At 34.4% G+C, this 12,359-nt stretch overlaps 1 protein-coding gene across 12 annotated transcripts in view; it reads left to right on the plus strand.

Moving 5' to 3' along the window:
• Positions 1-12,359, plus strand: part of N4BP2L2 (NEDD4 binding protein 2 like 2) — a 72,885-nt gene that overhangs the window by 2,973 nt on the left and 57,553 nt on the right. For 7 of the 12 annotated variants that reach the window (XM_038573321.1, XM_038573317.1, XM_038573318.1 and 4 more), the window contains 3 exons: positions 8,233-8,357; positions 11,670-11,758; positions 12,152-12,228. In XM_038573321.1, the coding sequence (XP_038429249.1) occupies positions 11,738-11,758; positions 12,152-12,228 (98 nt within the window). In that variant the 5' untranslated portion in view covers positions 8,233-8,357; positions 11,670-11,737. Of the gene's footprint in view, positions 1-8,232; positions 8,358-11,669; positions 11,759-12,151; positions 12,229-12,359 lie in introns of those variants that run through there. The other 5 variants (XM_038573320.1, XM_038573319.1, XM_038573322.1 and 2 more) reach the window with 3 other exon arrangements.

Below are 12,359 nucleotides of genomic sequence, written 5' to 3' on the forward strand. Positions count from 1 at the left end.
GACAAATGCATCCATGTTTCTAGTAGAAAATCTTTGTTAACATTTGATAATGACATCTGACAGTGTGAATATTTAAAAATATGTTTTCTGATGGAGGAAAGGAGAACTGGCATATAAAGATTCTGCTGAGAGTTTTAAAAATAGATATACCATGTATAATTATGACAGTGATGTAAGTAAATGCTATTTGAGAACTGTACTGGCCTTCCCTTTTTAGGTCAGCTCTCCAAGAAGAACTGGACTTGGGGTTGGAAGATTTGGGTTTTTGATCCACTTATTTCAAACTTTATGGCCTTGGACAAGTTTTGCTATCTGTTAATAGAATGAGAATTGTTATTTTTCTGGAATAATTGTGAGAAGCAAATGAGATAAACCAAGGAAAGGAGGTGTGAGTTTGTTTTTAGCACTGTGCCGTATTTATACCTTTGATTGGTAGAGGGAACTCTCTTTGTTCTTTAAATTTAAGGAGTGTGAAATAAGTAGTACCTGAGTTATAAATCGAGTTAGAACTGGTTATGTTTTATTGTATAACAAAATGTTTCAAATTTCTGTTTTTGTTTGCATTTTTAAAAAAGAATATTGATGCACTTGAATTCATTTGTGCAGTTGTGAAAAATAATACAAAGAAAAGCAGGACGAATTGTTCACAGTTTTTGTAGGATGACTCAAGATTTATGCCAGATCAGGAGAAAAGGAAAATTGTTTGGTGTCTTCCAGGAAGGATAAAAAAAGTCCAAAGAACCATTTTATGAATTTATATTTACTTGCAAAAACAATCTAAACAGAAGTTTCTCCAGAAGCAATAAATTAAAGATTACACTTAGGATACATTTCAAGCTAAATTGTAAGCTGTGATTTTTGTAAATGAATTTAAATTTAGGTCTTTGCATTTTGATTCTTATTTTTAAAATATTTTTAAAAATTTATTTGAGAGAGCAAGAGAGCATGGAGGAGGGGAGGCACACATAGAGGGAAGAAGCAGACTCCCTGCTGAGCAGAGAGCCAGACTTCTAGGGACTCTATCCTGAGACCCTGAGATCTTAAACTGAGCCAAGGCAGATGCTAACCTGACTGAGCTGCCCAGGCGACTTGATTCTTCTTATTTTAACGAAGATTTCGTAGAGAAGATGAAACTTCCAACTCTTTAGAAAGGATAGAAATCGAATGAAGTCTCACAAACATGGGTAGTCTCCTAGATTTAGAATATAATGACAGAGGAAAGAAATAGTTGAAATTTGGAAATTATAGGAATCTCCTAGCTAGGGTCACCTGACTAGGTGTGGGTATAAAATAAATTTGAGAAGGAAGGATTAGATTTGGAATGACATTGGGGTATGTTGAAACTGAAGATGAATAAAGTAGTGGTAGTACAATAAAATTTCAAGGAGACATAACAAGTGGAAGGTGATAGATGCGATTATATATAATATGCATATTTGAGGAATCAAATGTATAAGAATGCAAGCTATATTAGTAACTACCATTTGTATCATGATTTACAGTCTAGAGTACTTTCATATATAAAAATCTTGTAAGGTGGGTTGTGTTGTTTTCATTTCATAGAAGGAGCAGAGGCTTAAGAGGATAAGTTCGGGTTAAAGGACTTGGGAGAAGTCCAAAGAACTGGTAGGAGGTCAAACTAGAGGTGTAAATGAAAATGTGTTTTTTCCCTGCGCCTTCACTTTAATATCTGTTGCATCCATGGCCCTATACCTGACTCCTGACTTTCAGGAGCTTGTTTAAAGAAGCAGGAGTACCTGTTTAGGTTCTTCACATTTTGTATGACTTAAGATTGGTTGGTTGGGATTGGATAGAAAGCCATTTATTCTGTGGTGGGGAATGGCTTTATATAGGAGTTAGCTTTCAAAATGAGCTTTGAAGAAAGAAAGGAGTAAGATTTGGTAGATCGGAGTTGGGTTCATTTGGGGCACTAAATTAAAGGTACCATTATTTAGTATTGTGTGGTAATGAGCACAGGAGGTTAATGTTCAAATTCTTTGGGGGGTAGTATTCAAGTCCTCTTCTTCCTTAATTTAGTTTTTACCCACCTCTCCATCTTCATTTCTTTCTGCACTTGGACTAGCACCTACCCTCCACCGCAGAGACTTACTTGTTCGTTCATTGTTTTAGGACCTCACTTATTCAGAGGTTCTCTCAAATGCCTCTGCTTTTTGAGGTTTTGGTTTATCATCTCAGTCCTCTGTAATCCTTCTGAACTCATATAGTATTTGTCATTACCAAGTTTTTACTAAGTTGCTTACCCACAATCTGCTAACAGATTTTAATGAAATCAGTTTTAGGTTAAATTCTAACACAAATACAGACTTTAAATATTTATGAGTAAGCTAGTGCAAAACAGTTTATCCATCTTTGTAGGTATGTGAAAGTCCTCTTTGTCCTTTTACACAAACCGACAGCACTTTGATGAAAGGTTCGTCTCAGGCACAATTCAACAAATTCTAAATGTGGAATTTTGTTACCATTGTAATTGTATCAGCTAAACAGAATCCTCTAAGTCAGTGATTGGACATGGGACCATTTAGGGATCAAGCCTTGGGTGTCATTCCTCAGGGTGTAGGCTATACATTTTGCTAGAATTCCTATACCCTGTTCATATGAGGAGAAAGGGTGAACCTAAAATGTTTTAGCCAATATGCATTTCTTCTACTGCACTGATTTCACCAATGAGAGAATGTATTTTCAGAAACAGACTAATTTAATTACTGTATTAGGAAAATATTGGGAGTTGATGTTGATCAGAGATAAACACAAGTATTTTCAAAGTGGAGAGAAGATGTCACACTGCTGGTTTTGAAGATGGAAGAAGGGACTATAAGCCCAGATATGCAGATAACTTTTAGAAGCTGGAAAATTTGGCAAGGAAACAGGTTCTCCTTTGGAGCTGGCAGGCGGAATGCCAGCCTACCTACACCTTGATTTTTAGCCCAGTGGAATTAATTTCAGATTTCTGACCTTCAGAACTATGCACATTGTCTTAAACCACCAAATTTGTGGTAATTTGTTGTAGCAATCATAAGCAATTACAGTTTAAAAAGAAATCTCTTTAAAAAGAGATCTTCAAAAAAAAAAATAAAAAGAGATCTCCCTGCTTTTGGAGATCTCAGTTTAAACTCTGGAGGAAAGACTGACCTTTTCTTTTGTAGATCTTTTCTTCTGTATTCTTAATTGAAGGAGTGTCAAGAGAGTGAAGTGCCCCTGTAGAGTGATTCTGGGATCGAGGTATGCAGGGTCACTCAGTAATTAAGGAGATAAAGAGTTAATTAAAGTATCAATTCTATTCAGATATTTTTGGGAAAATCACTTCTCTTTGTATATGCACATGGGTGTACTAAAAATAATGTACAGTTCTTAGAAATTTTAAAAACAAAGTATGAAAAAACCTATTAAAGTTAACTTTCATAATAGGCCATGTGAGGAAATAGGGTTCCCAAAACTGGGTTAAAGAACAGGATTCAGGACAGCCCCGATGGCTCAGCGGTTTAGCACCACCTTCAGCCCAGGGCCTGATTCTGGAGACCCTGGATCGAGTCCCATGTCGGGGTCCCTGCATGGAGCCTGCTTCTCCCTCTGCCTGTGTCTCTGCCTCTCTCTCTCTGTGTCTCTCATAAATAAATAAATAAATAAAATCTTTAAAAAATATTTTAAAAAAAGAACAAGATTCACTTGTTCTTAAGTGAATTTTATAAGCATGGACTGCGTTAGTTATCTATGGCTGTGTAACAAATTACCTTATTAAAAACTGAGTTAAAGCAACAAACATTTCACAGTTTCTGAAGGACAGGAGTCTGCAAGCAATTATCTGGGTGCCTCTGGGTCAGAGTCTTTAACAATGCTGTGATTAAGATGTTGCCTAGGGCTGTGTTCTGATCTGAAGGTTTATTTTGGGGTGGATCTGCTTGGAAGATCTCTCTTGAGGTTGTTGTGAAGACTTAGTTCTTGTGAGCTGTTGGGTGAGGGGGCCTCAGTTCGTTTCTGGTTGTGTATAGGCTGGAGACCTCCCTTGGTTTTGTGCTCCTTGTACTGCTCACCACTCACAGCGTGATGAAACAAAGTGAGCCAGCTCTGAGCCCAAGACAGAAGCCACTTTTTTTTTCTGTAATCTAGTCTCAGAAGTGACATTTCTTTTAACTGCCATATTCTATTAGTTGGAAACTAGTCACTGACTTCTACCCACAGTTACGGGGAAGGGATTATATGTGAATACCAGGAGGCAGGGATTGGTTGTAAGCCATTGGTTTTGGCTCCCCCATGCATCTGTGTAAGCCATTGGTTTGTAGGCCATTGGTTTTGGCTCCCCCATGCATCTATGTAACTCTACTCTGGTGGCCTGATTTCTGAAATCATTTTCTTTTCTTTCTTTTTTTTTTTTTTTGAAATCATTTTCTTTTTCTGGATTTGTAAATGTCAAATAAGCAAGGGTGTTATGAATATTAAATGGGATGTAGATAAAATGCTTGTCATTCAGTAAAGTTTCAAAAAGATAGACATGAAAAAATGTAAATCAAGTAGCCAGTGAGCCCATATCTCATTTTTTTTTTTATTAGACACTTGATTTTTCAGAGTTCTAAGTTTTAATGTTTGGAGAGTTCATTTTAATACCTAATTTAACTTGTGAGAGTTTTAATAGAATTGGACTATAAGAATTGTGGAAATACTAATATTCCCAAGTAATTTATTTTTGACTCAAGTGATTAATATGGCATCAGATATATCCAAATTGATTATAAGTATTTTTTTTAATATAAGTCCCCAAAATATAGCTTTATAGTTTGAGATAATTCAGGGAATTTTATTATTTTTTTTTTATTTTTTATTTTTTTTAATTCAGGGAATTTTAAAAAGCTGCATGAACAGTCTGAAAGGAAAAAGTCTCTAACCTAAAATTGTTTGCTATAACTATGATTTATATTCTTAAGATATTCTTCATAGAGATTTATTCATGTTTGATGTTTACTTGGTTTAATGATGTAAATTGATTTGCTATCTCCTACCCTCTGTCTCCATGCCTCCCCCACCCCCACCTTTTTTGAGGTTAAAACATTTTTTGGAGAGAAAAGCCTCTATACTCTTGTAGTATTATATTATTAATATTTGAAAAATCACTGGTAATAATGTAATAGAATGGAAAAAATGAAATGGTATTTAAGAAAGATGGTAACAGTTTTATGGTACTGTTAAATATAACTAGGCATCATGAGGTTGATTATGATCAAAATCATTTTAGGTAATTGAGCTTTGGTTTGGAGTGCTAATATTGTAGCTTTTTTTTTTTTTTTTTTTTCCCCAATGAGAAGCTTGAACTCAGAACCCTGAGATCAAGACCTGAGCTGAGATCAAGAGTTGAATGCTTAACTGACTGAACCATCCAGGCAGCCCATAGTAGCATTTTTATATTCTAGGTTATAACAAGTAAGATGCCAAATATGTTAGATGGCATATTTTGAGAAAATCATGCTGGCTTAAATAAGATATCCAACTCTAGCTTCACAACCAACCAACCATTTAATTTCACTTGCTTTGCTTGAAATAATTTGAACTATAATTCTGTAAGTGGAAATGCATGTTTAAATTTTTAAAATTTTTGTATATGCATTTTCTATAAAATATACAAACATAACTTGTTTAATTGCACATCATAGATACTGCACTTTTTACAAATTGAAGGTTTGTGGTAACCCTGTGTCAAGCAAGCTTTTGGCTCCATTCTTCCAACAGCATTTGCTCACTTAGTGTCCTTATGTCACTTGGATAGTCTTACAATATTTCAGACTTTTTTGTTAATATATTTGTTATGGTGATCTGTGATCAGTCATCTTTGATGTTACTATTGTAGTTGTTTTGGGGTCTCATGCGCTGCACCCGTATAAGATGGCAAGCTTAATTGGTAAGCATTGTATATATTCTGACTGCTCCACCAACCTGCTCTTTTCCCATCTCTCTCCTGTTTTCAGGCCTTTCTCATTCCCTGAGACACAACAATATTGAAATTAGGCCAATAAATTACAATGGCCTCAAAGTGTTCAAGTGAAAGGGGGAGTTGCACATCTCTCACTTTAAAATCACAGGCTGGAAGTGATTAAGTTTAGTTAGGATTAAGCATGTCAGAAGTCTAGATAAGGCTTCTTGAGCCAAACAGATAGCCAAGTTGTGAGTACAAGAAAAGGGTCTTGAAGGAAATCAAAAGTGCTACTCCAGTGAACACACAAATGAAAAGAAAGCGAAATAGTCTGGATAATAGATCAAACCAGCCACAACATTCTCTTAAACCAAAGCCTAATCCAGAGTCCTAACTGTAATTCTGTGAAGGCTGAGAGAGCTGAGGAAGCTATAAAAGAAAAGTTAGAAGCTGGCAGAGGCTGGTTCATGAGGTTTAAGGAAAGAAGCTGTCTCCGTAACATAAAAGTACAAGGTAAAGCAGCAAGTGCTAGTGTAGAAGCTGTAGCAAGATCTAGCTTAGATAATTAGTGAAGATCTAGTTAAGATAAATAAAAGTAGCTACAAAAGTGACAGATTTTCAATGTAGACAAATGGCCTTCTACTGGAATAAGTTGCTGTGTAGGATTTTTATAGCTAGAGAAGTCAGTGCTTTAGCTTCAGAAGAAGCTGACTCTTCTTGGGCTAAGGCAGCTGATGACTCAGTTGAAGGTAGTGTTCGTTTACCATTCTGAAAATCCTAGGGCCCTTAAAAATTATGCTAAATGTACTCTGTCTTTGCTCTATAGATGGAACAACAAGGCCTAAATGATGGCATATTTGTTTACACTGCAGTTTACTGAATATTGGAAGCCCGCTGTTGAGACCTTTGGCTCAGAGAAAAAGATTCCTTTCAAAATATTACTGTTCATTAACAATGCACCTGGTCTTAAGAGCTCTGGTGGAGATGTTGAACAAGATTAATGTTGATTTCATGCCTGCTTCCACAACATTCATTCTTCAGCTCATGAATCAAGGAGTAATTTTGATTTTCAAGTCTTATTATTAAGAAATACAGTTTTTAAGGCTGTAGCTGCCATACACACTGATTCTCTGAAGGATCTGGGCAGAGCAAATTGAAAACCTTCTGGAAAGGATTCACCATTTCAGTTGCCCTTAAGAATATTTATGATTCATAGGGTGAGGGCAATATTAATATGAAGAGGAGTTTAGAAGTTGATGCCAAACTTATGGATGACTTTGAAGGGTTCAGGTCTTCAGTGGAGGAGACAACTGTGGATGTGGTGGAAACAGCAAGAGAGCTAGAATTAGAAATGGGGCCTAAAGATGGGACTGCATTGCTGCAATCTCATGGATAGCAAGGAAAGTGGTTTCTTGAGATGAAGTCCACTAGTGAAGATGCTATAAAGATTATTGAAATGACAACAAAAGATTTAGAATACTCCATAAACTTAGTTGCTAAAGCCATGGCAGAGTTTGAGAAGATTAACTCTGATTTTCAAAGAAGTTCTCTTGTGAGTAAAATGTTATCAAACACCATCACATGTTACAGAGAAATTGTTTATGAAAGGAAGAGCCAATGGATGGGGTAAACTTCATTGTCCTATTTTAGAAAATTGCCACAGCCACCCCAGCCTTCAGCAACTACCACCCTGATCAGTCAGCATCTATCAACATTGAGGCAAGACCCTCTACCAGCAAAAAGATTACAACTCGCTAAAAGCTTAGATGATGGTTAGCATTTCTTAGCAATAAAATATTTTTGAATTAAGGTGTATACATTGTTTTTTTAATAATAACTTTTATGTACTGGGAAACCAAAAATTAATTTTGACTCTCTTTATTGTGGTACTCAGTTTATTGTGGTGTGAAACTGAACCTGCAATCTCTCTGAGGTATGCCTGTATACAATTTTATAATAAGCTGAGGAAAGGAGAGAGATGTTTATTTTAATAGTCGAAGTCCTTCTTATTCCTTTGTATTAGGAGGTATGTATTCTTGAATCATCCCAAGACTATACTCTTACATTCTTAATCCCTTCCACCATTTTCCACTAAATATAAATGCCACCTAAAAAAGTACCTGGTTGTAATTGTGTAGATTTAAGTGTGAAGTGATATTTGAAATCTGAAAACTTTTAAGGTTCAGCTCCTGTACTATTATTCTGTTTGCAGTATATTTACAGGTAAGTACCAGAGATTCATTTAATAACCTTTCCTATGTGGCTTATTTTTTTGATGGTTATAAATGGCACTTTGTGATTTCTTTTATTAACAGAATTCTGCTTGGTCAGAGTCGTGATGGCATTGTGTTCAGCACTGATGACTATTTTCACCACCAAGATGGGTACAGGTATAATGTTAATCAACTTGGTGATGCCCATGACTGGAACCAGAACAGAGGTTTGTTTTGGGCCAAGTCTCTGGGATGGTGTATTTGACTAGGAGTCAGAAGACTTGAGTTTTTATTCTTGACTTAACTTTTACCAGCTGAATGACTTTGGCAGGCCATTGAAATAGCTTTGAGACCCAATTTTTTCATCAGAAGTTACACTTGCTTTACTTTATTAGGTTATTGACAAATTAGAGAATTTAAATAGGTATATTTTGTAAACTGTAAATAGTGTACCAATATAAGCTGATAAAATAGAGGTGTAGGATATTTTGATAGCCTTTATTTTATACCTCATGAATAAATTCAAAGAACTCTTCATACTGTTATATATTCCCCAAAGCTATTTCCCTAAGAGTAATAAATGCTGATGTTTTCTAAGGCTTAATATAAGGTCTTTGAATATTAAAGTTTTCCCTATTGACATTACTCTACAAAAAATGTACTTTAATACTTTTTTAGAAGCATATCAGTCAATATTTTCTCATTCTGGAATAGTGATTTGAACATTGACTGCATATCGTGTGTTTCAAAGTAACCTTTTTCTTATTTAACAGCATCTTATTTAACTGCAGTGCCATCATCACACTTAAAAAAGAAAAAAAAAAAGACAATTCCTTGACATCATATAATATCCAGCTTGTAATCAAATTTCCTGTTGTCTTTACACTTGTTCTCTTTGAATCAGGATACAAGCCAGATCCTGGCAGTGCATTTGGTTTTAAGTACAGTAATATCTATCCTTTTTTTAATCCCTTCTTTTTGCCTTTATAACATTAATTTGTTGCAGAAATTGGTTGGTTGTCCTATAGAATGTCCCATATTTTTTAGTTGTCTGTTTGCTTCCTTGTGGTAGCTATTTAACCTGTTCTTCTTTCTCCTCTATTTCCTTAAATAGAACTTAGTTCTAGACAGGAGGATTTGTTAGTTTCAAGTTATTTTTTTTTCATAAGCATATGTCTAGTTGTCCTAGTTTTAATAATACTAAGATTGATTAATAGCTTCAAAGAGACCGCCTACTCTCTCCATTATCAAGTTCCCTATCAAACTTACATGTAATGGTTTTATCCATCAGTGAACTGTTTCCCGAATGAGACGTTTCATTAAACATTGCAAAATGGTGATTTTCTAGGTTTAAGATTCCTTCCATGTTAGAATTCTTCTATAATGAAGAACATTTCACCTAGAAATAGCTTTAGGAAAAAAAAAAAAGAAAGAAATAGCTTTAGGGTTGTCCTAAAGTACAGTATATACAGGAAGAACAGGATGAATGCTTTTCTTTTTAATTGTCAATTTTCACAGTAAGGAATTTCAGGATATCTTTGAGTAAAATCTTTAATGTGAAATAAGTTTGATTTTGAGATTATTTCCTAGTGTTGGTTCTCTGACACTCTAGGATTCTCCACAGAGCATTATGCCACAGAACATTACTGCATAAATCAAGTAATAATGGTATTGCAATTCTGAAAAATATTTGGAGTTATTGGACTAAAGTTAAGGGCACTAGTAGTAGGTGATGAGTGGAATGAATAAGCAGTCACTATACTGTTGGAGAACTGTGAAATGTGTTTATGTAGGACAATTTTTTTCTCTTTGCAATACCAGTCTAGAATATTACATTGAAATTTCATGCCATGTGAGTTAATACTTGCTAAACAAAAAATGGTGTTTCGATAAACTACTAGTTTTATTATAACAGATTTTTCCAAGGTAATGATAGTAATGATAACTAACAATTGTTATACATTTTGCGAGTTATAAGTATGATACTTAGAACTAAATTTTTCTTTTCAACAGATGTTTATTGAATATTTTTAAATGCCAGCTACTATTCTGGCAATCTCTGCTTCATGTGTGTTATTAGAAGAATCCTAAATTCATGTTAGATCACCTATAAATTAAAAACCTCTCCAGGGTGTCATTCTGTCTCTTAGAGTATGTAGTTATTTTGTTTAAGAAATGACTCTCATTATTTGGGTAGTCAAACATTGTTTACTTAGAAACTCTTTCCTCCTAGAGTACACTGGAATGTGGTATTGCATTATGATTTTTCATGAAAAGTAGATCATCATCTCATTCCTGCAAATCAGAGATTTAATCTTATTATTAAGCTGCTCTTCTAGGATATAACACCTTAACAGGTGCCAGCCTAACTATCAGACATTAAGACAATTAGTTTAGCAATTTTTTTTTTAATGAAAGAGTTTATCACTATTTATGATTGAGGATAGAACACTGTAAGATGATAGCATCTTGATATCCTATTTATGACCCAAATTCTAAAGTTCTTTTGGTATTTCAAGACATATTCTCCCAAATATATATTCCACCATAGTCATTATAATTTAACCCTTAGAATTCTCTCTCACCCTTAGACATCCATGTAAGTGTTTTCATTATATAGAACTTAGTGTTTTGATTTTAAGTCCCAACAAAACTCCTATATCATTGCCTTTTGCCTCAGCCTTTTAAATTGTATTGTAGGTTCTTGATTATGTTTCTTGTCTATTTACATTTAGGGGTACACACACCTCTGTCGTTAACAGTGGCTCACTGTGGCAGTGATTCTTATTACCTCTTGGGGAAAGAGAGGGCAAAGGGATAGGAAGATGTAGTTTAGAAAATTTCTATGTGATGCCGGCTCCAATTTGAGAATTGCTAGTCCTAAGAAAGACTTACAAAGTCAGTTGAACTGTGGTCCTTAGCTACTTGGTATGTAAGTTCTTATTTCAGAAACATTATTTGTAATTGTAGAACATTGGAGAATATAGATAAGCATATATTGCTGATACTACCATTACCCTCAGATGACCACTTAGGATATTTAGTTTCTCTTCCCAGATCTCTATATTTTGACCATAATAAGGGTATACTTACATATTGTGTTATAATTTGCAATTTTCAGTTAACAGTCTTCCATCTTTCCATGTCAATAAATGTTTACCTCTTTTCATACTCAGACTGTATTCAGTGTAACTTGCTCTTGTATTTCCTGTAAATCAAAGTTAGCTCTAGACTCAAGGCTTCCTTACCTGTAGCTCAACAAAATGTTTTTCCCCAAATGTCATTGTCAACACCAGCAGCTGGTCCAGAGAATACACATTACCTGTGGTTATGTCTCTTAATTCTCTTTTAATCTAGTAATCTAGTGGAGTCCTCTTTTTTGTTCATGACACTAACTCAAGAGATTGCATAGTTTTGGTTTTAAATACAGAGATATAGGAAATTTCTTAATAATGAATATTTAAGTTTTATTTCATATATTTTATTCTAATAGTTCTCTGGTTTCTGTTTTTGTTTTTTAAATTTATTTTTTATTTCAGCAAAACAAGCTATCAATCAGGGGAGATCTCCAGTTATAATAGACAACACTAATACACAAGCTTGGGAAATGAAACCATATGTGGAAATGGTAAATATGTGATATGGGAGAGTTTTAATATTTTATTCTTACCATTTTTTTCATACTCTGAAATTTTGGTTACTTTGATCTTCATTACATAAACATTTGTCCCTGTTTTCTAAAGAGGTGTGTTTGTTAACTTGGTTTTTAAAAAACTGGGAATGGTACTTACTAAAAAATATGCTCATCTTGTTAGTTTTGCCTGGACTTGAAGACAGTAATTCGAAATTGTCCAGTTATGTGGTCTTAACATTTTTATAAACCATATTATTTAAAAGTAAAATTTCCCTGATCAAACAAATTTAGAAATATTGTCTAAATGAAGCCTCTATTTATCTGACTTCTTTTTTTACTTTAAGAAGTATTCTCTGGGTTTTTGTTTTCTTCCTTTCCTTTGTATAGGCCATAGGAAAAGGATACAGAGTAGAGTTTCATGAACCTGAAACTTGGTGGAAATTTGATCCTGAAGAATTAGAAAAGTAAGGCACTCAAATTTTTTTTGAATCCTTTATCTTTGAAAAAATTTTTTGAATCTTTATCTTTTTTCCTTTCTCTTCTCCTTTTCACAGTTTCTTTACTAGCTTTTGCTTGTCATATGTTTGCTATTTGT

The sequence above is a fragment of the Canis lupus genome, chromosome 25 (genome assembly GCF_011100685.1).
Source record: "Canis lupus familiaris isolate Mischka breed German Shepherd chromosome 25, alternate assembly UU_Cfam_GSD_1.0, whole genome shotgun sequence".
Classification (NCBI taxonomy): Eukaryota; Metazoa; Chordata; class Mammalia; order Carnivora; family Canidae; genus Canis; species Canis lupus.